Here is a 26,111-nt window from a genome sequence, read left to right as displayed (position 1 = left end):
TGCTGCTATTTCTTCCGTGTTGTCCAATCTACCTAATATTGTTTCATTAAAAGAACATCAGAGAACGCCTCTGAAGGCTTTTGTTGGTGGAAACCATGTTTTCGGCCTTGTAATTTTTCTCACATTTTTCAACATTTCTCTCTGGTAAATGGTCTGGCGTTACCTCCAGCTCCTCCTGCTTCCTCAGGTCAACGTCGCAGTGAGCGGGCAGGCCCAGCTTCATGGCCAGCCGACCGAACGGACTCGACTCCTTCGGTCCTTCCTCCGGAGATTCAGACGAGTTCTGATTGGCAGCGTGAACCAGGACTGCGGTTGGACAGCAGAGAAATGGCATTAAAATCCTGTCAACATCACTATTTATATGATCTATTAATTAATACAAAAGCTCCCAGACAGGAAAGGAAGGTGCAGGAAAAACTTAAAGACTAGAAAAGTAAGAAAAGGTTCTGTCACCTTTTAGCTGTCTGAGGAATTTGACTGCTGCTTCGGATCCGTCTTCCCTCAGATCAACATCCTTCAAACCCAGTGAGGCCATTATGGACGGCAAAGAGAGGTGGGATGCTGGGATTTTGATTTCTCCAACTAGAACCGAAACATCAGAGAACATCAAAGTTAGAAATCCTTCCAAAAATATATAAACCTACATGTCAGAGGATGGTATAACAGTAAAAACAGTAATAAAAAATAACACCGCATTTCTTTTTAGGGCTAAAAGACTTTTCAATTAAAGCACAAGGTACAATTTTCTTTCTTTTTCTTTTTAACAGGTAGAGCTCAAAGTTCTGTACTTGGAACTAAACATTTTGTGTATTATACATAACTGACGTGAAAAGCATTAAAGCTTATAACTACAACTTTTTAATAAAAACTCTAGACGTCCACTAGACGTACAAAGTATTAATGTTACTGAAAAATGAATATACATAATATCATTTTATAAATTTAGAATGGTACAAAATATATAAATATTTACTTCTGGTTACGATGGTATAAGGCTGCTAGTAGCTCCGTGAAAGTGGTGAGAAATGCCTTATCAGCGTTATATTTCTCAGATTAAAGCGAACCAAAAAGAATCAAAATGAGGATGAACATTGGTTCAAGCCTTTGAGTGTTGGTGCCGACATAACGGAGTAAAAAGTAAGATGTTTACTGTAAACTGAACCTAAATCGATCTCATGTGTTAACTGGGATGGAAGCAACATTCCCTAAAACAATCAGTCCTCTCTGTCATCGTAGCCTTAGTCACGTTTTTCTCCTTTTAAACCTACAGCTATGCTCCAGAACTACTTAGGCTCAGAGTGGAGCCCGTGTTTACTTCCTGGTTCCTGAGCCAATTGTATGAGAGTTCCCAGGGTTCCTAAAGCAAAGCATTTGGTATTTTATTTTGGCAAAAGAGCAGCAGCCTGCAGACATGGAAGCCAGTAAGAGAAGCGGACCAGAAATAAAACAGAATATGGCATAATTTATCTGTCCCGTGGGAGTAAAACTTCAGTGAAGTTTCACAGCAGCAACTGGACCGTTTAGAAATGTGTTGTTACGATTTGAACCACAAGGTGTCATCATTGCTTATTGTTCCTTTAAGCATGCAAAGGATCTTAAAAGCTACGCAGAGGTCGGCGCTTTCCTTCTGGACAAGGAAGTTAAATGTTTGCCAACGCTAACAAAAAGGACCTGGCAACCGGCTGGCAAACAGAACAGCTGAAGTCTGGAACGAGAACCAGCGAGTGCGCCACCTACTGGCGGGGAGGAGTTACACTTGTAGCCGTCTCCTTTAACTAGTCTAAAATTCACTACAGTTGCAGATTATACTGCCCTGGTGAAAATCACAGCAGATCTGTGGGAATAGGAATAGTTCAGATTTAGCTGAAAGTCTCATATATACAATTCAAAATGTAAGATGTTATATAAAATGTCCTACGTTCCACAAAATAAAGCGGAACGTAGTGTGTTTTTTTTTTTTTTACCACAGATGTGACTTGGCTGTGCAGAAGAATGGGATAACACGCCTAAAAACAAATCTGTACCAGTTTCTGTGCAACAGGAGAGAAAAATATAAAGGCTCACTTTAAGGATTACGTCTCTTTTCAGTCCTTTTTTAGTTTAATCGCTTTCTAATCTCCTATGCTCCACTTATCTGGAACAAACTTCCAGAAAACTGTAAAAGTGCGGAAAGCCCTTTAAATCGAGATTAAAAACCTATTTGTTTGAAATTGCCTTTGAATGTTCTAGTTAAACTGTTTTACTGTTTTTAATGTTCCTACATTCTATCCCTACTTGCTTTTATTCCTATATTTTAACCATGTAAAGCACTTTGCATTGTCTCTGTACTGAATTGTGCTATATAAATAAATTTGCCTTGCCTCATTTCTCTACATTTGTTCCGTAAACCAACAGGAAAACCAGTGCAACTGGACCTCACAGGGGTGGGAAAACTCATCTGTGGAGTGTTTCTGACACCAAAGACCTGAACCCGGGTGACTTTGGCGTCGGCTCACCAGGAATCCTGTCGGGCCTTCCTGTTTCCAGCGATGCCTTGAAGTATTTAAGCGCCCTCTCCGCCGTCTTCTGCTCCAGCTTTCTCTTCCTCTCCGGCAGCTTTAACCCGTCGCCCTCCTCCCGCCTCACCTCGGTCTCCGCGTTTTTCTTAGAAGCCAGAATCTGGTCGAGCAGCTGCTGCATCTGTTCGCCCATCAGACAAAAGGAAACGATCAAAGAGACGTGTAAAGTGATCTTTACACATCGGCGCCGTGTTTTTCAGGTCTGACCTTCTGAGCGTGCGCCTCCCTGGCGTCGCTCCTGGACGTTTTCTCCTGCGGCTGCTCGGGGCCACAGTGCGCCTCCACGGCCTGCCTGGCCCGGCCCACCGGCAGCAGGTAGACGGAGGGGTTGGACAGGTAAGAGCGCAGGTAGCTGTCCGTGTTCACCCGGCGGTAGGGCGGGCACGGCTTCGCCTCTTTGTCCAGAACGGTGTCGTACTCGGTGACGGCGTACCGCGGCACCTGCACACACACGTGACAGACGTGTCACATTTCAGCGACGGCGTCTGTAAACAAACGGCGGTTTGAAGAGACGAAGGCGCATACGCTGCCGTCTTTCGAGCCCCTCAGGTATTCCTGCGTCTGCAGCTCCACACCAGCAGACAGGTTAGGGGGAGGGTTGGCCTTGGCTTTCACCAGAGAGTGGTGCAAAGCCGGCAAAAACTCGGCGAGCCGCGGCACCGCTGAGGCGGGGGGGATCAAACGCTCCTGGGAGGAGGAACGCCGTGACGCTGCAGGGAAGGAAAAACACGACAAAAACAGGAGGAGAGTCAAACGTTCTGCGTTTGCGTCCTCCGCAGGGTTTCCACTCATTACCGACGGGCCGAGCTCATCACCTCTCTTTATCTAACACTGATGGTCATATAGTTAAGCAAACAGAACATTATTTATAAATGTTCCCACCAACACTAAATTCATAACAGAAGCAATTATAATATTTAATGCGAATTGCTTCAGTAGAAGGCAACAGGAAGTTTCTCCTCTTCATTTATGAACATTTTCAAAACCAAACAGAAGAAGTCCAGCTGCCTTCTACTTACTGTATTTTTCAGACTATAAGGCGCACTTAAAATATTTAAATCTTACCAAAAATTTAAGGTGCATGTTATCTATGATCACGTTGTGTTTACTGACTGATTTTATGTGGTACAAAGTGCTCAGAAATCTGTAAAAATGTGTAAGTACGACTTTGGTTAGAAACAAAACCGCTTCTCTAAATGGATATTAGGAGCATTACGGTACACTGTGTCACTACCTGATAGGACCCCTGAGCCGTCTACTAGACTGCCTGACTGTAATGTCTAAACTAGAAGTGCATTCATGTAAGGCAGCCTGGAGTACGCGCTAGCAACAATAAACCTAGTAAATTAATTTAATATAAAAATGAAGTAAGGGGAGGTGCGTTCGGCAAAGCTCTTCTACGTCAGGAGAGCAGCGGCACCGGGTAAATACCTCTTGTTGCGCTAAACTTTTTTTTACTCCATGACACGGAAATCGGGGACATCAGGTCTCCCCATCGGAGGGGCGGAGTGATATTACACACTTGGTAAGAATATGTAATGCGCCTTATAATCTGGTACGCCTTATGGTCCGATAAACACGGTAAGCACTTTGGATCGTTGCGTCCTGGAACCAACCAACTCCTCAGCGAAACGCACAGAAAACAACAGATTTCTATCACAGCGGACAGAAGCAGAAGCGGACTTTATTTACAGCCGTAGAGCCGCAGCGTAATCCCTGTAGGTGAAAACCAAACAGCGGTTCACTCACCCAGTTCAGACACATCTCTGGACTCTGGGAAAACAAACAAGGCCTGGAGGCTCCTCTTCCAGGTCTCTTCTCTTTCTGGAAGCACATATATGTTCATCATTACTAGGCCGGTCTGTCTGGTAACGCTGTGCAGCTCGTTTAATGCCACAAACGGCAAATTGGACTTTTTATGACTTTCTCACTACGCTTTTTGTATTTTCAAAGCCTGATTGGCTGGAGGAAAAATAAAAGCCATCACTGATGTGGTCAAAATAAATAAAATCTTACATGATTATTTTTTTCTTTAGTTTTGTATTATTCTGGGTGACGTCTGGCCTTTATATTAACCATTTAACCATAAACAGAGTGATCTGACTCAAGAAACAGCCCAAAATAAAGCAACTATTCACACAGTGTCTCTAAAATGCTTACAGCATTTTCTCTCTTCAACACTGAGGTCGTGTTGAGAAAAACTAAAATAAATAAACAACCTCTCCGATCCTACGGTGAATTTTAGCGCTAAATCTGTCAGCGGTTTTATTTATGCCTGAACGTGGCGTCGTATCGCATCACTTCCTCTCGTACCTGTGGGTGTGGCCATCTGAACGCTGGACAGCAGGAAGAGGAAACCTCTATCTGTGAGTGGATTCACCAGAACCTGAAGGAAAAACTCCTTTTAAGTCACAAATAACCTTCTCTCATCACCAGAAACATTTTACATATTCATTCTTATTTCTAGCATTTTAAATCAACTAATCAGGTTAATAGTAAGTGTTTTGTAACACAAAAGCTTTGAACAGTGATACAGCAATAAATTAGAATATTGTGATAAACGTGATTTAATTTTGGTCACTGGTTTCAGAAGGTTTAGCACATTATATAAGTTAATTACACACAGAGTGAAATATTTCAAGCCTTTATTTCTATTAATTTTGATGATTCTGGCTCAGAGAATAAAAAGACAAAACTCAGTGCTTTCAGAAAATTAGATTACATAAGATTAATAAAAACATCACTATCTGCCAGAATCATCAAAAATAAGAAATATAGGCTTAAATAGATTATTCAGTGTGAATAATCTATATAATATAAGCCGTATTTTTGGACTATAAGTCGATCCAGAATTTAACTTGCATCAATCAAAAAATGTGTTATAAAGAGGAAAAAAAGCATATGTGAAATTTATTTAGAAATTAATTTCACACAATCCAAGACTAAAAACTGATATTTTATTAAATTACACAGCTGCATCCACAACAAGCTGAATAATATGAAACATACCTGGGAGGATGAATGAGGTAAATTAGCAACTCCAACCCAGAAAGCGCATTTCAGCGTAAAGTCTGTTACGCTAAAAGTTGTCAAGCCTACACTGAAATTACACAATGAGCGTAGCGGTGCTACGTGCTAAGCTAACAGTGCAACACGATGTTTGAGAGCAACATAAAGCTCACGGACATCAGTGAAGTATTAACCCACCTGGACAACTAGCTCTAGCTAGCGCTAACTGTTATTAGCAATAACAGCGTTCTGCCGTGGTAAACAGAGCTGTAAGCTAGCGCTAGCTGTTATTAGCTTCACGGAACGTCCAATAACAGGGTTCTGTCGCGGTCAACAGAGCTGTAAGCTAGCGCTAGCTGTTATCAGCTTCACGGAACGTCCAATAACAGGGTTCTGTCGCGGTCAACAGAGCTGTAAGCTAGCGCTAGCTGTTATTAGCCTCACGGAAAGCCCAATAAAAGGGTTCTGTCGTGTTCAACAGAGCTGTAAGCTAGAGTTAGCTGTTATTAGCTTCACGGACAGCCCGATAACAGCGTTCTGTCGCGGTCTGGGCTCTTAGAGCTGCACCACGCAACGCTCTGCTGCGTGAATGCAGAGAGAAACAGCGAGACAACATACTAACATGTGTTCAGTGTTTGTTGTCTATAAGTTAATGCTTCAATTAATTGGTACAGGAGCAGCATATAGTTTTCACAAGCCTAGAGCGCCCTCTTGGGGCTATAGACGGTAATGTTTACTCCTTGGTTCATGCTTGTCAGTATGATTTACCATTTAAAATTGATTTATAAGTCGCACCAATTTAAAAAAGTGTGACTTATAGTCTGAAAAATACAGTAATAACTACGGTAATGATGAACCTCTATTGTCTAACAGAAGAACTCACCAGTCGTTGTGTCTCCAGCTCCCGCAGCAGCGCCGTTACGTTAGCTTTGGACCGATTTCTGTCAACCGCCTCCAGCAGACTGCAGTAAAGGCCCTCTGTCACAACTACACACACATTTAATGTCTCACAATAGGCACGTAAAACAAACACAGACATGGGGATTTAAACCCTCAGCAGCTCTGAGCTCACCTTCTTTGCTGCTGCTGTAGCGGTTAAAGGACAACAGGCCGGGCGGAACCAGCTTGGTCACTTCGTCGAAACTCATAACGGAGCCGATGTCCAACTTCTCGGGTCTAACGGAGGAAAAAAAAACAGCGGCTCAGTTAGAAACGAGGCGGCAAACTGTCGGGCACGCGAGCAGCTAAATGGAGCACAGCTACATCAGAAGCTGCCAAATCACTTCAAACTAATCCTAGATCGGCTACTGCTCTGTGATTGGTCAGGCTACTGCTCTGTGATTGGTCAGAGTTTGGATGGGCGTGTTTACTCTGGCAGATTGGAGCGGTCCATCGTGCCACCGGTGTTTACTTACAGCGTTTATCGTTATCACACCACCACCGGGTGTTCATAGTGAATTTTATTACATTTATTAGCCTTTCTAAATAGCGCCAGAGCCCATCGTTAGCCATTTCCTGCCAGCATTGGCTCCTCTACTCTCAGCTGCCCTGTCCTCGGCTCCGTCTCTGCGCCCCTCCTCCACCTTCAGTCAACTTTCAGCGATTGCAAACAACGAGGTTCAAACATTTTGTTCTCTTTTCCTGCCGTCTCTGCTACTGCGCTTTTGTTAGATTTCCCCAATCCTAGTGCAGGGTGTGAAGTGAGTTACCGTGGGTGGGACTTTCTAGGAGTTTGGCAGCGAAGTTTCCCATTAAAGTTGGAGCCAAAAACTAACTTTTCTCCTGCTGGTGACGATTCTCAGTCATCCAGGTCAAAAGAGTTAAAAAACAAAAACAACTAGACCTTCTTTCCGAAGTTTGGAGATGTTTCTCTTCCTCTCCAGAAAGCTTTCTCAATTCAAAATGTCTGGAGTAATGTGGAGCTCCAAGCTTTATAGTACTGTCCAACAAAGGCCTTGTTATGGCTCAGATAACATGCAAATTGAACCGAGACCGGTTCACCCCTTAGTAATGGGAAGTCGTTAGGGTAAACAAACTATGGTTGAATGATTTTGGAAAATAATCTAATTGCGATTTTTTATCTTAATTTTGCGTTTAATGCTGTTTTTTTCCTTACCCCAGTTTAATTTATCATGTCTTTTTAAATATATACAAAACAACAAATCAATTTGTTTCCTTGCCGTGCGGATTAGTTGCTAAAAGACCCGCAGCATCTAAACTCAGAGGAGAAATGATTGCGTTCTGCCTACAATATATTTAAACCAAAATTGCAACTTTGACTTTTTTCTGCATTAACCACAAGCACCAAAAAAGTCTTCTAAATAAAGATGTTTGTAAACAATGACTATTTAAAACAAGTTTCTATTAATCAGAATATTATTCAAGAGAACAGCTTTTAATTGATCTGGACATCAATCCTTGTTGAACATAAAGTGCAACCAACAAGCAAGTCTATGTATTAAACCGATTGACCAGTACTTAATGCTGTGTATGATTATATAAACTCTAAAACAAGTAATAAAATTAGATTATCTCACTGCTGCAACTGTCTTCCCTTCCATGTGGAGGCAAACCCACTTTAAACATATTACTGACACCTAAAGGACGTCTTATTCACTAATTGTTAAATAGCCAAAAATTGCAGACTTCTGCGATCTGGAAATTGCGTTTTTGGAAATTGCGTTTTTTTAAACTGCGATTATATTGAAAATGAGAATAATTGTTCAGCCCTAAAACAAACGACTCCCCATTGCAGAGGTGTGGACCAGTTTCGGTTTAATTTGCATGCTATCTAAGCCATAACAAGGTCTTTGTTGGGCAGTACTATAGAGCTTGGAGCTCCACATTACTCCAGACATGTTGAATTGAGAAAGCTTCCTGGATGGGAAGAGAAACATCCTCAAACTTCGGAAAAAAGTCCAGTTTTGTTTTTTTTTAACTTTTTTGGAACAACTTTTGTTCGTCCCGCCTAAACCATCAGAGCTGAACAGGACAACTGGAGTGTTGATGTCGACGGATGTGTTGAGTCACACCCGCTGTTACAACTTAAAGACATCCATGCAAATCCTGACCAATCACAGAGCAGTAGCCTGACCAATCACAGAGCAGTGGTAGGACACCCTGCGAGAAAAACGTTCTGCCCAGTCGGTACGTTGAGAACAAGCGGCGAGAACGCTGCATGAACAGATTTATCACTTAATAAGCTTCAGACTCACAGCTGGTGGGGCAGAGAGGGAGTGGAGCTGCACCGAAGGGAGATTTGGAAGAGGACCCGCTTGTTTTTCACCAAATCTCCGCTCCACACGGTGAAGTGAGCGCACTCTGGAAGGAGGAACAACAAAAAGCTTTTTAAGGCGACGTTTAAACAAAGTAAAGTGCAGAAAACGGGCGACTTGGGCTCACCTTTACTCCTCTCTGAGAGCTGACTGTTGGACCTGTCAATCAGACCAACACATGGCGTCACATCACAAAAATCACTTTTTTATACCGCTACAACACCTACTTGTTGATGTTTTTAATACATCTTAACTTTGACATTGGCTTTTTTAATTATTGCCATTTAATATTCTTTTCAGCCTGCTCAATAAATTAAAAACGCATTATTTTTAGGGAAAAAAAAATCAAAATAATCAGATTTTGTTTGATAATTATTGCAGATCTGAAACATAAATAGGGTCTTGCAGAGTTGCCTGATTAAAAAGAGGAAAAAAAGTTTGCTGGGTTTATTATCTGTGTCTACATTTTGTGTGTGTGTGTTTTTAGCTACAACCACTTGATGTTTGCAGCTCCATTTATTACCATATTTAACCTAAAAGCAAACAACATAGTCGCTTAAAGATCAATGCATTTACCATTTCAAGAAGATGTTAATTTTTACAAAGTGTATCTGATGCAAGCCACCAGATCTGGCAAACCAAATTCATGTCGTTCTGAAATTGTGGCTGAGGGCCATACAAAATCATTCCAGGGCCTGCAAAGGGCCCCCGAGCCATAGGTTGGACACCCCTGCCTTACAGAAGAACTATAACATAATTAAACTGAATACAAATCCAAATAAAACATTCTGCTTCCACAACCTGCTTCAGACTTTAAATCCATTTCTTTAAATCCATTTCTGTAAAGCTCAACTTGAACAGTTCAGAGTTTTATTGCTTGGATGTGTGAGGGGGAAAAAATAATAAGATTTTAACTACAAAAGCAGGAAAAAAAAAAAAAAACAATCCACTAACGAACAGATCTCTGCTTCACCAGCCTGATTAAAGCAGAACTCAAAAATCTAATCTTTTCCCAGTCGGTGAACACAACTTTAATATATATTCAGTCAGAAATCAGAAATATGATCACTGCAGGTTTTAAAGGGGAATCGTGTCGGTACCTGATGGGTGCCGGAGGTTTGATGGAGAGAGGCGCGTCTTTCCCTTTGACGTGGAAGGAGACGACGGCGTACGGACACACCTGCCGAGGCCGCTCCCGCAGCTCGTCAAACAAATACTCGTAGAAGTATTGCTGCGGTCCGAACAAGCGAAAACACACAGGTGGAACGGTGAAACCTGTCACTTAGCTCCCCTCTACACCTCTTTAAATGCTAAATCTCAACAGGTAATCTGTCACAGGCAGTGTGGCGGTCACCTGTGTGAGCTCGAAGGCGCGGTAGCAGCTTAGCGAGGTGACCTTGCTGGCGTTCTTGGCGATGTGGCTGTCGAAGCGCGGCGTCGGGTCCTGGACGATCTTCATGTTTTCGTACATGCTCTTCACTTTCCCCTGAGACCCAAAATGACCGTCAGCTTATTTATTAGAGCGCTTTAACACAGCTGAACATCACAGACGATAAAACTAGGGCTGGGCGATAAATCGATTTAATCGATTAATTCGAATTTACAATTCTTTAAGATTTCATTTTTGGAAAATCTGGATTTTATTTTGCCAATACACTCATTGGGTTTCCATGAAGAGAACAGCATGTGATGCTGAATATATGTTTAGGCAAATATATTGTCAAAATATTGTTAAGTAGAAACTTTTTTTTTTTTACCATAATACGAGGTACTTAATTCACTTATTTACTTTTTTTTTAAACTTAGTTTGAAGTTCACAAGTGCAGTGATGCTTGTTCTTAGCTCACTGTGTAATACCACTAGCAGCAAATGTTTTATTATATTTTCATTGTTTATAATATCACGGCTGCCATCTTGTTTTGCAACCTTGTTTTTAGTTGCTCTTTGAATTCAGGTCAACTCCCTGACAAAATGCTTGACATAAATGCAATGTTTTAAAATAATTTATTTAATTTCTTTTTATGAAACAAAAAGGAGGGGAAAAAAATCGATTAATCGGATTTGGTATGATAAAATCGGAGATTTATTTTTTAATCCATATCGCCCAGCCCTAGATAAAACAAACAATAGATGATAAACCAAGAAACTGGGTACGAACGGCAATAAAACACAGATAGTAAACAAAATCTGGAAAAAAGAAATAAAAAGATGAGCGAAGGAGTCATCTGTGCAGACACGCCCAGCAGAAAGTGAGATAATTTCCCACTTGCTGTGACTCGGGCTGCGACAGAACTACACATCTGCATAAATTTGACTCGTGGCTCTCTCTTTAAGAAGGCGCAGCAGGCCGAGGCGCCGATGGTGGCGAGGTTCACCTGGAAGCTCGTTACCTTGATCACCTTGAAGATGAGGAGCTCCCCAGTGGTCCCAGGCGCGAGGGGGTTTGTCTGCAGCAGATCCGAGTACCTGGACAGGTACACGCCTACAACAACAACAACAAGAAGCTCAGTCTGAATGAGGAGCTCACAGAGATCACCCGCAGCTATTACACAACCTAAAACTGGGGGGGGGGGGGGGGGGGGGGGGCGTACCTTTATTCGGGTTCCCCAGCAGCGTGGATTTACTCTGACCAACAGTCAGTCCCTTCTCACAGAGAACAGGCAGCTAGAAAAATAAAAGTATATCTGAAGAAACATTTAAATCACAGCAAAACCTTCCTTTACATCCATCATTTCCTGGTAACAAAAAAAAACAAAAAAACTAATTAAGGAGACAAGCTGCACCTACAGCGTCCCGGTGTGAAAACACACCGGCTGCTTTTTCCTACCTCCACCGACTTGGTCAGCAGGAAACAGTAGCTCTCCTCCAGCTCCTTATCCGTCCTTCCATCTGCCTTCATCTCTCTCCTTTTTTCCACAAACTGAAACACAAGCAGGTCAACCAAGAAAATTGAGATAACAGATTTCTTTATTGCTCCACAATGGGGAAATGTGGGCGTGACGGTGGAGAAAGCACACGGAGGTACATCTGTAATGCAAAAACAAGCAAATCTCATCTAAGGTTAGTGCTAAAGCAACAGAGAATCAACCTTTTATCACAAGAGCCAAAAATAAATACCAGGAATAAGAAGTATCGGACATTTACGGATAATATGGCATATTCAAGTAAAAAAAATAAACATTCAAGTTAAACTCAGGAAAGACAGCAGCCAAGTTAAAACAACGATATAAGAACAAATATGCAATATGCACGATTATACAGCAACGTCTCAGAGAAGCTATGGTGAGTGCAAGTGTACCGTAGCACCTTACCAGTACAAAGGAGCACAAATATTCAGAATTTTAACTCATTATTGAGCTAAACATGTGAACTTTTTACACATCCTGAACATCCACCAACAGCCGGGGTTAAATGCTGCAGTTTGGACGGCATGCATGCTGTACTGGACGAGTCTCAGACGGTGGACATTATGGTACAAAAAAAAAAAAAAAAAACACTTCCTGCTACGGATCACTGGACGAGTAGTTTCTAACATCTATACTAAAAACAACAAAACAAAACAAAAAAACAGCAAAAGCGACGAGGCAACAAGGCACCAGATGTGATAAATGATTCACAATCTATATCATCACATTTAGGGCTGTGCATAAAAATCGATACAAAGATTAATAATATTTTTTAAAACGATTTAATACCGATATTCTGGCTTTTAATATCAATATACCTCCCAACCCCTAGGGGGCGTTATTATAGCGCACCATTACTTTTCACAAAGAGGATGAGCAAGTGAGACAAATTTCTGGAATTGCCGACAGGATTCCACATTTGAGCATTAATGTGAAAGTAATAAATATCGATATTGGAGTCAAATCATATCAAGCTGAGCTATTTATCGAGAATCGTATCGTTCATCAATGCCAGCTTGATTTTTGAAAGCATACGCGTCTGCGGGACATCACTAGCCTGATGTCCAGTAGGTCTGTACGAGTTTGTAAATAAAAAAAAGGAAAAAAAGAAAGAAAAAAAATCTAAATTCTGTTATATTTGAACAATAACTGCAATTTTATTAAACAAGAAATTAAACTGTTTTTAATAATCTGAATATTATTATTCCACAGAATACCTTGTTGGGTTGTACATCAATCCTTGTTTAACATAAGGAGCAGCCAACAGACAAGTCTATGTATTAAACACTTTGACCGCTACTTAATGTTGTGGGGAGATTCTTGAAAGTTTCTGGTCAAAAAGTATGATTATATAAACTCTAAACCAAGTAATAAAATTAATTTATCTCACTGCTGCAGCTCTGTTCCCTTCCATGTGGAGCAAACCCACTTTAAACACTTTACCAACGCCTAAAGGACGTCTGATCCATTAATTGTTACATAGCCAAAAATTGCAGACCTCTGATTTAGAAATTGCGTTTTTTCAAATTGCTATAATATTCAAAATATGATTAACTGTCCTGCCCTAATGTCCAGCAGAGGAACACAGGACCCCGTCTGAAGGTTTAAAATGGAACCGCGCTGTGAAACAAACTTGTGTCCCAATCAAGTTTGACTGAAGGAGGATATGAAATACGTTGCTGACATCACAATTTCATCAAGACCATTTCACAATTAACAAGCCAAAATCCCTTCTTTAACCCTGATGACATGTAAAAGAGATTTTATCTGAATGCTTCTAGTGAAATAAAAAAAAATTAATTCGTACTTCCTTCTCCTGCAGCTCGCTGTGAACCAGACGAGGATTGCTGTAAGTGAAGCAGCCTGCAGAGTTAGTGTCAATGAAGCCGGACGTCAGAATGGTCTTCATGTCCTCATATTCCCTGGACTCGCTGGAGACCGACTGGAAGAGAGCTGAAAAGGAAGGAACAAGATACAAACTTGTCACGATGAGGACTCGAGGTTTTCAGAAGGTTGTGACTAAGAATAATAACAGAAATTACACTGATATCAAACAGGACAAAGAAAATCTGTTCTGGTGAATTAAAACAAGTAAAAAGGAAACCAGCGGGTTAGCCGGTCGCAGAGCTTGATCCTAAAAGCTGCCTGGGTCCAAATATCTATCCTAACCTGCTAAGTAAGATGGAGGCCGAGGCACCCTCCCAATCATCAGCATTCATCTAATGAGGGCGGCTGTTTTGTTAAAAAAAACAAAAAAACACCAAGAAATTGTCTGGTGACAATCTCCCATTTCAGCTTGACTGGTGCTACAAGCGAAACTCAAAAACCTGATCTTTCTTCAAACTGTAAACGGACCGTACAGAAGAGCTACCAGGATGCCTATCATCGTTGCTCTTTGTTGTTGAAATTAGCCTGTTTTTCATTAGGAGACCCAGGATTTAAAGGCCCAGACTTTAGTTTCCCGGGTTAAACCAAAGTCTGGGCCATTTAGGTTAGTCGCGTTTCCATTTGCTACGGGCCATTTATGTAAAACAGCCCCAATGACTTATAGGAACACAGAGCGAAAACCGCAGTACCACTCCGGTCCAGCAGGTGGCAACAAGAAGGCGGTGGTAAAACAGACAAATGCAGAGAAGTTGTATCCATATCCTGCCACTCAGGCCGCCACTCATCTGGACTTCTGGGAAACAGGAGGACAACGAGCAACTGAGGGCGTTACATCTCCTTAGCCCCCTTTAAACCGCCGGGCTCCACTCTATTCTACTCCTGTTGGTATAATTAAATAAAAATAAAGCACAGCTTCTTTCTGCCTGTGCAGCGTGGGGACCTCAGTGGTGTTGTGTGACAGAAGACTGATCTGTGCTCTGAATTTTACCTTCATTCAGCAAACTCTAGAGCTTTATGAGTATAACTTTTTGTCAGCGTGGCGAGAACAATGACGATTTTCAAGTACAATACCGCAGACTTTTGATCGCAGCAAAATTATTTTTATAGTTTACAGGGTACATGGGCTGAGCAGGTCCCTTCTCTCTGCCACAGAAGGAAGAAAGCAGCCTGCTCTGCGCACACACACATAGGGATGGGTACCGAACTCTGTACTTTTATAGGTACCGACCGAATCCCGTCGGAACTACCGGGTACCGATTCGCCTAAAAATCAAAAAAGTGCCATGTTTCAGGACCTAAACGCATCACTGTGACACTGAGGGAGTGAAAGAGTGAGGGATTTTCCAAGCTGAACATGCACACAGCATTGCACACACAAGAGCGCAATGTCGGTCAGTAGCCGCTGGTTCAGTCAACAAAGCATGGCTGATAGAAAGCACTGGGAAGTATAGCTCCGCTTTACGACAAGTTTTACGCGGCACGACTCGCAGAGCGGGGGGGGGGGGGAGGGGGGGGGATACGACACGTTTTCTTTCCGCGGACCGACTCGCGGAGCGGGGGGTATCCATGTGTTTTTTCCCTGCCATTCACGCACGCGCGTGTTAACGTCACACTTTTTTTTTTTTTTTTTTTGGGAACGTTGGCGTGGCGGGGGCGTGAGTTTGGCGAGGCGGCCGCCACGCCAAACTCACGCCCTATATATATATATATAAACCATATATATATATATATATATATATATATATATATATATATATATATATATATATTCTGGAGCATGTAACAAAAGTAATTTCCCCCTGGGATCATTAAAGTAAGTCTGAGTCTTTAGTATGGTCTGTTTTTCAAGCACTTTGCATCTCCAGGCATCCAAATTAACAATGTAAACAAAAGCCGTTGCCCTGGAAAATGTCGACCGCATCCCACAATGCATTGCAAAAAAATGCATTGCATTGGTGCCCTTTCAAACCCCATTGCCAGTGGGCTGCAGCTGTGTGGAGAAACAACCTGCTTTACAGAAAAACTGCCAGTATCTGGAGCGGCACCTGCTCAAAGACAGGTAAGCATCAGAACAGCACAGCATTCTGTAACAGTCATTTTACTGCTTCGTTCCTAGAGTTAAGTAGGTAGCACCACAAGGGGGCGCCTATTCCTTTTTCTTTTTATTGTAATCCAGTACTAGTCAGAGCTGTTTTTCTCATGTATGAGAGAACATTGTAAGTTCTCATTCATAGCATTCGTTTCGATGTCTCACTGTGGGATACGCCCCTTGCCGTATTCCTCAGAAGGATTTATCACATTACACCAATGCTGATTGGCTGTGGATCGCGACGGCTGCGGCACCAATCCTATAAATAGATTGCACTACGACGCGGCGTCATTCCAAAACCTCTTCTCGCTTCGAGGCATATGTCTTATAGCAGCCTAGTTTAACCGTCCACAGATCGGGGAGTTTTAAGCTAACTCTCCGGTGTCGGGCGCTAGCTGCGAACGTCCCAGCCTTCACCACATACCCCGTTTACACTAACCTTTTTTAACGGTCCGAGCTCAGTAACTGAGATAACTTTCGAGTGTAAATGGAACACAAACTGAACTGCACCAAGCCAGACACAACCGGACCGCAGTAAATCTAGACCAGTTCCATGTGTGGGTTCGGCTCGGTTTTCCAGTAGCCTGGTTCTCAGATAACAAACAGCGCATGAGCAGACCGCGTCATCTCCTTACAGCCAGCTGACATTTCAGACATTCATAAAAATACTAGCTTCCCTACTGTGCCACATGATTTCCAGTGATGATTCTGCTTAGTAGTGTGATGAACCTCATTGTCTGTCGTTGTTTCCTACGTCTGTAAATCCTTATTAGACGTTTGTTTGTCTTATCCATGTCCCAAAAGCCGACTCTATCAAGTAAATTCACCAAAAGTGACGTCATGGTGAGCTGTCACTGTATATTTTTTATTATCCCTGGGAGCAGCGCATCTGTTGGTCTGCTGCAGAGGATACGTTTCAGGATGGCATTGGAACCTGACGCTCCTGTTTTTGACTTGGACATTGACTCACTTCAACCTTCAAAATTAAAGCCTCTCAAAATCCCTAAATTTGGTTATTTTATCTAGGTTGCTGTAATTATTGCAACACAACTATCTGCTTCCAATTACTGATTTCACTTCAAAGTGACAGTAGAACACCCCTAGAATGCTTCTCACCAAAAGGTCATCAAAACCTGAAAATTTTGTCTGGATTTCAGAATGAAACCGAATCACACAAGCTAATATAAAGAGATTTTGAGAAGCTTTAACTTTGAAATTCCCCATCAGATCTTTTTGACCTTTGATGAGAACCATCTAGGTGTGTTGTACTATGACTCTGAAATGAAATCAGACTGGACACAGGTTTGGAGCAATACTGACAGCAACTTAGTGGCGCCTCCAGAAATGTTTCATGGGGGGGTGGGGTGGTGGTGGGGGGGGGGGGGCTCTTAAACTCTAAACTAAAAGCCACAATTTCAGGATTTTCTTCTACTGCTGCCTGTAACGTAAAGCTGCCTGTAGAAAACAATCAAAAAGACTTAAGTAAACACCTACTGATACCTTTTGGTTTATTGTTTGATTTTAATGTTAATAATGATCTAATGTGCAACATTATCTTTTTACAATTCCTTTTTATTTTTTAATTATATTAGGAATAAGGTGTACGTTTATTTATTTATTGAAAAACAACACAATTACTAGAGGAAAAAAGATACTGGCAGATAAAAAATAAAAGCGCGATAGAAGGTCAGGAAGAGCGGCTGACATGCTGGCTGTGCATAACGGGATGAAATGCTAAACTGATGCTACAATTTACACTGGTGATTGAGGGGGCATTGGGTACAACTGTTTTTTTTTATCATGTATTTTTTCATGAAAATTGTAAGTTCAGTGCCGGGTACCAACGCACGGGGAGTGTTGGCCGAGTGGTTAGAGCAGCACGCTTGCAGTCAGAGAAGGATGCAAGTACCCGGTTCGATCCCCAGCGCCTGCACTCTGGGTCCCTGAGCAAGACCCTTAACCAAAGATTGCTCCCCAGGCGCCACACATGGCAGCCCACTGCTCCCCAAGGGTGACGGGTTAAAAAGCAGAGAACAAATTTCATTGTAATGTATGTTTCAATGACAATAAAGATGATATTACTATATTATTACTAGAGATCAGGGGCACCTGTTGTTTATGATTAGTATGGCTGGATTGAGTTATCGGAGATAACTGCGCGTTCATGCGTTGCTTTAAAATGGGAAATGTATCGATAGTAGAAACAATGATGAGCAGCGCTGCTATTGGCTGTTCAGCATGGCCAAAGAACGCCCACAGTTTTTCTCTCAAGCAGAACACGAGCTTTTAATGGAAGGTTATGCCGAATTTGAGTCATTAATTAAAACGACAGGGAACACCAGGAGAGAGGGCTGGCAATAAGTAGCAGACAAATTAATGCGTAAATACTGTCCATGGTAGATGTTTCTATCACTTTCTATAGTATGTATTTTTGCATTTTAATAATTTCATATTTACTTTGTTCTTTTATGTCAGAGCCTCCACGGGACCCACTAGAACATGGGGAAAAAAGTGAAGTACAAGAATATTCTACAAAATGGTAGCCTTTAATTATTATACTGTACTTTAAATAGCAACTTCTTCCTCTTTTTTTAAAGCCACTGTTAAATGATGTGTTTGTCTATTTATAACAGCCACATAAGAAAAAAGGCTTAACCCCCCCCCCCCCAGGTTCTTTTTACTTTTGTTGCATGAGGCATGTTTGACCCTTCTTTTTCTTTCACAAAATGACACAGGGTGCCATCCGTTCCCTATATAAACGGCTTCTTCAACAAAATTTTTTTTATTTTGCCCTGAAAAAACACAAATTAAGAGGAGAAATTGAACTCCACAACTTAAAAAAGAGAAACATTGCACTAGAGATCGAGTTGATTCAAAAGGACTTTCAGAGTAAGTTCTAATACACCGTTTGACAGTAGTATTGCTGACTTTATATAACTATCTCTTATTGCAGGCAAAAGATGACTTGCTGTCTTTTCTTTATAAAGAATTGTTTAAATAAAACGATAGGAACTAAGCATTATTTGTTTAGTCTTACTGCTCTCGAGCAGGCTTAAGTTTGTGCACATGTTGCTATGACAGCAAGTCCAGGATGAGTTTCGAAGAACCAAACGATCCAAGATCATGCCAAATCGTCAACAATCAAATCCAGCTAACTGAGTTAGCGACGTACGAAGAACGGACCCCTGGCTTCACATGATTGATGAGAAATAAAGCTAAAGTGTGGAATACTTCGTCCAAAAGTTCTGCTGATTCAGGTTAGAAAGACTAATTTCTAAAAAGAGTAAAAGTTTTCCTTCCTTTTGCATACTAGCCATGTAGGTTAATATTACAGTCATTACATCCTCCCAGCCAATCACAACGCAGACCCAAGAACCAAGCTCCGCCCCCTTCACAGAGCTCATTTTAATTTTTTTTTAAAACTTGCAGTTTTGGTAAAAAGTCAGTTGAATAAATAGGTTGCCAAGCAACAGCATAAAATGGTCAGGGCTGCACTTAAAATATATGTTTTGAGTTAGTTGATAATTATCGATCAATATGATTTCTATTTTATCGATATGCTTTTTTCCCTATATTGTCCACCCCTATTAGATTGTATATAATAGTTTTTTTTAAACAATTTACAGTCAATTTAAATTACATCACCAAAAAATACTTTATTTTTATTTATCTAACCTTTATTTAACCAGGGGAATAATGAGATTAAAAAAACTCTTTTTCAAGGGGGGTCCTGGCCAAGAGGCAATAAATGTACACATTAAACAGAGATACTTTAGATTAAATGACAGGTACATGAAAAAAAAGCATATCAAGTGAAACAATTACAGATAACAGAGGTTTTTCCTCGCGCTCCCATTTGAATTATACGACTAAATTTATTTTGATTTCCTATTCTCTGTCATTTAGCCCTGCAGCTATAGTACAGTTTAATAAAAAGAGAACAAAAACTGGTTTATTTTATTGTTGGGTTATTTTGGTGGCATTTTGACCACTGCCGGACAGAAGCTTTCGCTCATGCCGTTAAACAGCTCAAATGTAAACACGGAGGCGGTTACCTCCCGTAGCAACGAGCATGTCACACACAGCCCAAAACTCACTTTTACTCCCAAAAAAATAAATAAACGAAATTAGATTTTATTAACTTCACACAGAGCAAAAAGTACAGCTTATAAATGAGTAAATATCACCAAAAAGGGCAACATGTTTCCAAGCTCGTCGTAACTGAGCGACCAAATGCTAGCCATTAGCATTAGCCGCTAGTTTAACAGCGCCGAGTCTTAAAGCTAAATAAACAAAAAAATAACACAACCTTCACCATTTCAAACATGAACGACTCACATGGTGATAAACATCTACAACGCGGTTCCTGGCAGCAAACAAAGCCGGCGGGATAGATGGAGTTGTCCGGTGATTGGTGCAGAACGGCGTCTGAGACTTTTAACGGTTCGCAAAAATAGAACCGCTACGATTTGCCGAGTGATGAGGCGACGTCGTACCTGTTTTCTCCTTATTTTTCCTCGGTATGTGGAACTTCTTGGGCTCCATCGGCATATGCCGCTGGTGGACCACCGGCGCCGATTTCCTGCGGTCCGTGATTCTCCCCGCGGCCGCAGAGCCCAGCCTGCCCGGGGCAGGGTAGATTCCTCGGGCAGGGGACGCGCCGAGCAGTCCGCTGTCTCGCAAGCTAAGGTTAGCTTGGAGGTCCGCGGCGCCCTTCTGGCCGGACATGTTGGTGTCCGGTTAAAGCCGTCTGTGCTGAGGTGAACGCTAAATGAACAAGGACCGCTTGTTCGCTCGATCGCCGCTGTTACCTCCGGAGCCCGCAGCGGAGCAAGGCGACCCAGCTCACAGCCCGCGCCATGCTTCCGGGACGGCTGAGAGAACGGCTCTTCTTCTGCGGTCACTGCGCCTGGCTCATTAGATGCTGCTTTGCTGCCACCTGCCGGAGAAACGACGGTACTTCAGTTTAACTCTGGAGGCTTTCCTCGGGAAGAAACAACTCCAAAATCAACAGATCTGAGCTCAGTAAACTCTGTTTACGCCAGAGATTAAAGATGTTTATTTTCAAACACGGGTTCTAAGCATTTGTCTATTGTTTTTCGTTAGAAAAAGCATCAGAACCAATGTGTTTTTGTTCAAATCAGGATGTCGCTGGTTCTAATGTGGAGAGCATCAAGATCCACTTTTTTTTAATACCTTTCTATTGTTTTCTATTATGAGAGAATTGAGTGATATTTAAACTGAGCGCCATACAGGAAGATCATTCATTACAGGTCATTTACTGAACATTTTTAGGGTAATATCTTAAAAAATATGTTTGTAAATTAGGGTTGTTCTGATTTATGGTCACAATTTTCCCCAGATTTTTAGGTAAATCTATCCATCCATCCATTTATCCATCCATCCATTGTATTCTGCTCATCTGAGATCAGGTCCAGAAGTTGGTAGTAACGAGTGAGATTTACACAGTTACATTTACTCGAGTCACTTTTTGAACAAAATTAACTTTTAGGAGTAGTTTTACTGCACTGTACTTTTTACTTTTACTTGAGTCGTATTATTACTCAAGTATCACTACTCTTCAGTCAAATCTCTGGCTACTCTATCTGCTGTGAGTAACTTCATGAATAAAGAACATAGTTTGTTTAACCAAAAAGGCACCAGAGAGACAAAAACCTAGAGTTTATGTTAAAGTGAGACATCTTATTTGTACACAATCTTTGTTATTTTAATGTTATTTTCTATCTGCTGATCTGATTGAGCCATTTGGAGGTCAGATGAACGTACAATAAACAGTAGATATTGTCAATAAAAGTACTTTTCACTGTTCTAACATACTGTACATACATTAACTGCTGTAAGTATTGCTTACTATTTGAAATTATTAATCTTTGTACATTTTTCATTTGTCTTTTATAAACCAGGATTTCCACATAACCTTATATTTTTGTCTGTCCGATTACATAATTTTTAAATATTAAAACATCAGCTGCTATGATTCGTTTCTCAGTACTTGAGTAGCCTTCTTACTCAATACTTTTTTTTTACACTTGAGTAATTTCTTGGCCGTCTACTTTTTACTTTTACTCGTGTAAAAACATGTTGAAGTAGTGCTGCTCTAACTTGAGTAACAATTTTTGGCTACTCCACCCACCTCTGATCAGGTCACAGGGGCAACAGGTCCAGCAGGAAACCCAGACATCCCTCTGCAGTGATATCCTCCAGCTCACTCTGGGGGATCCCGAAGCGTTCCCAACCCAGACAGGATATATATTCTGGAATTTCCCCGAGTTGTCCTTCCAATGGGACGTGCCTGAAAACCCCCCAAAGGGAGGCACCCAGGTGGCATCCTGGTCAGATTTATGCAAATCAAAGGGCTAAAACAGGGGTGTCCAAAGTGTGGCCCGGGGGCCATTTGTGGCCCTTTGAATGATTTTGGGTGGCCCTCAGTCATAGTTCAAGAATGACCTAAATTTGGTTTAGATGGTTGAGGCGATACACGTTTAATAAGTTGGGACAAATTAAAATCTTCATAAAAGGGAAAATGTAATGTGCAACCAATGTTATGATCTTTTATGAGCCATGTCTTTGCTTTTAATTTAACTTAATAGTAAATTAGACCACAAACTTTTTACCAAAAGGCAGATTTGGGTGCCCCCATTTATTTAAGTCAGCAAAATGAAGTCAATCTGCTATTTTTGAAAAAGATGATCAACCCAAATGATTTTGGATATTGTTTGCTGAGCGAACCAGCAAGAGTCTTATGTTTCAAATCTAAAATAATTATTTTTTCACAGAAATCAGACTAATTGGCTTGTTTCATTCAAGTATTTTGTGTGTTTAGTTTATTGTTGAGCAGGTAAGAATAAAAAAAAGGTTTTTGCCATTTTGATTGACAAACGTTTTGTGGCCCATGAGTACTTTCTACATGACTACATTGGCCCCCCTTGTCATGATGTAGCCTTGTCTTCTGCACCGTGGACATATTATTGGCACGTTTCACCCTCCATACACCCCAGTCTCCTCTCCACCTCAGTAATCATCCACACCTGTCAGTCATCAATCAGCCAGCATTCAGCACACCTGTCAGCTTCAGTATTTAAGCTCTCTGTATTCAGTCCTTCATTGTCGGTTGTCTGCTAATTCCTGTTCACTTCTGCCTCCTTTAGTTTCTGCTGCTTACCTTATTCCAGTTCTCATCCAGTCCCTTCATCTCCGCCTGCCCGCCGTGGTTCTGATCTCGCTCCGGCCCTGCAAGTATTGACCTAGTCCTGCTGCTGGTCCTGCTGCCTCCGTGCCCTGGCTCCGTCCTGCTTGCCCGTTCCTGCCTTCTCCATCCTCCTGCTTCAGCTCAGTACAGACTCTTGGTTCCTTCCTTCACTATCCACAAACTTCAATAAACTGTTAAACTTACTCTGCTGTGGTTGTGTTCGGGTTAGTGATGGTGAGATGAAGCCTCATGAGGCATTGAACCACTTGAGCCAACTGGTTTGAGAAAGGGTTCATTTCTTGGAGCTTCATGTGCGCACGACACCACCTACTGGCCAGGTGTACAATCACAGCCAGCTGGATCTTAACACGTGTGATGCATTGATCTTTTGTCTATTATGGCTCGGTGACGTTTTGGCTGTTTTTTCCCTGCCATTCACTATATGCACACGAAAAAGCAACAACAAAAAACCTCGCTAACATAGTGCTGCGGGAAACACTGCTGTGGGGTTTCTAAAGCTGTCAAACCCACTGAGCTATATAATACAGTGCTGATAATAATAGGAGTGCTGATTTTGCTGAAAAACTGAAGTCACTGGCCGCCATCTTGCTACTCCCTACTCTCACAGAATCTCATAGGATTTGGCTGCAACAACAAGCAGTTTTCTGGCTGTCTGAAAACGTTTCACAGGTAATTCTACAGTCAGTGGATGTACTAACACTATCAACTACTAGGAAATTATATGCTGAAATATTTTACATGTTATTCATATTAAATATACAAGTATGTGTATATGTAGATATATGTATACATATATGTAAATATATGTTTTTGTATATTTATATATTTATAAATGTTATATGTAAATAGATAAAATGCAAAATATATCAGCACATGACTTTCTCAGTATTTGATCGTTTTAGAACATAAAGTATATGGCATTTGACATTTTAAAAGTTTTCACGTAACATCACTAAGCTCGGGTTCAGTAAACAAATCATGACACCCATGGTGGCAAAATGTTTGGACACCCCTGGGCTAAAATAACCCCCCTTTTCTTGTACAGGAACACAATTATTAACAGACAGGCTTCTTTTTTTAAATATAATTTATTGATTCTTTGGTTAGATGAAGATGAACATGTTGCTGAATGCCTCGTTCATTTGTACACAGCAGAATAAAGGGAAGGATTTCTTTTTAGCGCTGTTAGAATGTGCAACTTTAGATCACAATGTATTTAATCACTTCAGTACTGGGACACATTTTAAAATTGTAATTAATATTCCTGAACCATGAGTTAACATACATATGTGTTTCCAGCATTCATGTGGACATATTCCTAATATACAGTCTTTATGTACAGTACATCTACAGCCGGCCTCTCTGTGTACTTACACACAAAACAATTGGCAGCTGTTTCAGGTTTAGAAGACACAGAACCAAAAACTGATGGATGTATGGTTCTGGAAATGCTATTAATTTGCGACACATTCAGTCACAGTGCTTTTGACTCAACAGGATTGTCGGTTCTGGTGCAAAACTGGATCATCACAGGTTCCTACAGTTACCGCTGGCACCATGAAAGTCTTTACAGAGCCAGAAAAACAGCAACTTTACCCAGGAACTGGAGGCCAACAACCAGTCAAAGTGTTCATAAAACAGCTTTTAATTGACTCCCTCTCTGCTGCTTCCGCCTTACCTCTTCCTGTCTGACAACGTTTGAGGTATTTTACAGCGAAGAACGGCAGAACTCTTCATCTCCAGGTGTGCAAAGCCGGCAGAAGCATTAACCAAAGACGTTCTGCGGTAACTGCAGCGAAACGGTAAATTCAGGAGATAAACACGAGTGTAAGTCAGATTTTTATTTAAGAAAAAAATCAGTGTTTGTTTGTTTCTTTTGTTCACACTTATTCACTGTTTTGTGTTATTCCGTCGGCCAAAACTTCAATAAAATCCGTTTCGCTTCGTGGTTGAAAGGTGACAAAAATGTGGAGATGCTGTTGAAAGTCAGCACTGATGCTGACGTGTCTCCTCCCAAAGATTCATCCGGTGTTAGACGACATTTGCTTGGATACTTTTGGCCGGCGTGTCCTCTCAAAGTTGAACTGATTCTCCGTGTCCTTCACTCAGCTGAACTGGTTCGGTTCTGTTCATCGTCTGTCAGCATCTGTGGGTCATCTCCTCACTCTCTCCTGTGTCCATGCTGACCTCTTCTTCCTCCTCAGATCTTCGCTGTTCCTCGTCGCTCTCCATCTTCTCCTCCTCTGGGTTCAGGGGATGAAGGAAAAGGCCGGAGGCAGGAACATCCTCACCGCCTGAGCTGTGAGCCTCGCCCTCTTCGCCCGTCTTCCAGTCTTCGGGTGATTCTGGTCCCTGCCTTGTCTCCAGAGTTACATGGACCTCCGCTTCCTCGCCCATCATCACGCTCTCCTTGAATGCACCGAGATCTCCAGCCTCTTCCTGCAGCCCCAGACCTTCTTCCATCTCTGCCCCGACTTCCTTCTCGTTCTCAACACCCGGACCTTCGCTCTCAGGACTCAGAGTCGCCCCGTGAGACGTCCCCGTCGGTCCTCCCGGCTCTGGATCCACACGCCGTCCTCCCCGGGGCGTCTCCTCTCCTGTCAGAGCCGCCGCCGCCTCTTTGGCGTGGCGGATGCAGTTGATCCACTGCTGTTTGTTGAAGGCGTCGCTGGCCTGCAGGCAGTGCACCTGCAGCTGGCTTCCTGTGCGGCACGACACCCGAAAGAAGTTTTTGGCTGCGAGGAGAAGAAACTCAAATCAGGAAACAAAGAAAGATATTTGAAATCCATCCATCCATCCGTTTTCTAACACGTCTATCCCTGCTGGAGCCTATCTTCAGCTGTCAATGGGCGAGGGGGGGGGGGGGGTACACCGTGGACAGGTCGATATTTGAAATATGGAAAGATAAATTATGTAAAAAGTATTTGCCAACAACTGGCACCCAACGCTCTAGACCAGGGGGTTCCCAAAGTTATCAGCCTGGGACTACAAAAATAAGAGCACCAGAGATGGGCGACCCCCTTTTGACTGGGTATTATCTAGGATGAGCCGATTTAATACGATTCTCGATACGTAGCTTAGCTTGATTTGATTTGACTCCAATATCGATATTTATTACTTTCAAATTAATGCTCAAAGTCATTTCAGTCAACAAAAC

The 26,111-nt window shown here is 41.9% G+C and overlaps 2 protein-coding genes across 6 annotated transcripts in view; both read right to left on the bottom strand.

Moving 5' to 3' along the window:
• The window catches only part of LOC105938223, a 179,892-nt gene extending 159,177 nt beyond the window's left edge, over positions 1-20,715 (bottom strand). For 2 of the 4 annotated variants that reach the window (XM_036151582.1, XM_036151581.1), the window contains exons 1-18: positions 20,220-20,712; positions 13,556-13,701; positions 11,670-11,762; positions 11,434-11,506; positions 11,233-11,324; positions 10,197-10,328; positions 9,943-10,073; positions 8,970-9,001; positions 8,783-8,888; positions 6,640-6,743; positions 6,451-6,554; positions 4,872-4,944; positions 4,308-4,382; positions 3,084-3,268; positions 2,766-2,999; positions 2,496-2,679; positions 454-582; positions 164-306 (exon numbers count right to left, since the gene is read on the bottom strand). In XM_036151582.1, the coding sequence (XP_036007475.1) occupies positions 164-306; positions 454-582; positions 2,496-2,679; positions 2,766-2,999; positions 3,084-3,268; positions 4,308-4,382; positions 4,872-4,944; positions 6,451-6,554; positions 6,640-6,743; positions 8,783-8,888; positions 8,970-9,001; positions 9,943-10,073; positions 10,197-10,328; positions 11,233-11,324; positions 11,434-11,506; positions 11,670-11,762; positions 13,556-13,701; positions 20,220-20,451 (2,268 nt within the window). In that variant the 5' untranslated portion in view covers positions 20,452-20,712. Of the gene's footprint in view, positions 1-163; positions 307-453; positions 583-2,495; positions 2,680-2,765; positions 3,000-3,083; positions 3,269-4,307; positions 4,383-4,871; positions 4,945-6,450; positions 6,555-6,639; positions 6,744-8,782; positions 8,889-8,969; positions 9,002-9,942; positions 10,074-10,196; positions 10,329-11,232; positions 11,325-11,433; positions 11,507-11,669; positions 11,763-13,555; positions 13,702-20,219 lie in introns of all 4 variants that reach the window. The other 2 variants (XM_036151584.1, XM_036151583.1) reach the window with 2 other exon arrangements.
• Positions 20,716-24,023: 3,308 nt separating this feature from the next.
• The window catches only part of arhgef3 (Rho guanine nucleotide exchange factor (GEF) 3), a 37,723-nt gene continuing 35,635 nt past the window's right edge, over positions 24,024-26,111 (bottom strand). For both annotated transcript variants that reach the window (XM_036151604.1, XM_036151603.1), the window contains one exon: positions 24,024-25,689. In XM_036151604.1, coding sequence (XP_036007497.1) covers positions 25,094-25,689 — 596 coding nt within the window. In that variant the 3' untranslated portion in view covers positions 24,024-25,093. The remainder of the gene's footprint in view (positions 25,690-26,111) is intronic.

This window comes from Fundulus heteroclitus, chromosome 20 (genome assembly GCF_011125445.2).
Source record: "Fundulus heteroclitus isolate FHET01 chromosome 20, MU-UCD_Fhet_4.1, whole genome shotgun sequence".
NCBI lineage: Eukaryota > Metazoa > Chordata > Actinopteri > Cyprinodontiformes > Fundulidae > Fundulus > Fundulus heteroclitus.
The sequence above is the reverse complement of the archived record's forward strand: the minus strand, read 5'-3'. Positions and strand labels throughout refer to the sequence as shown.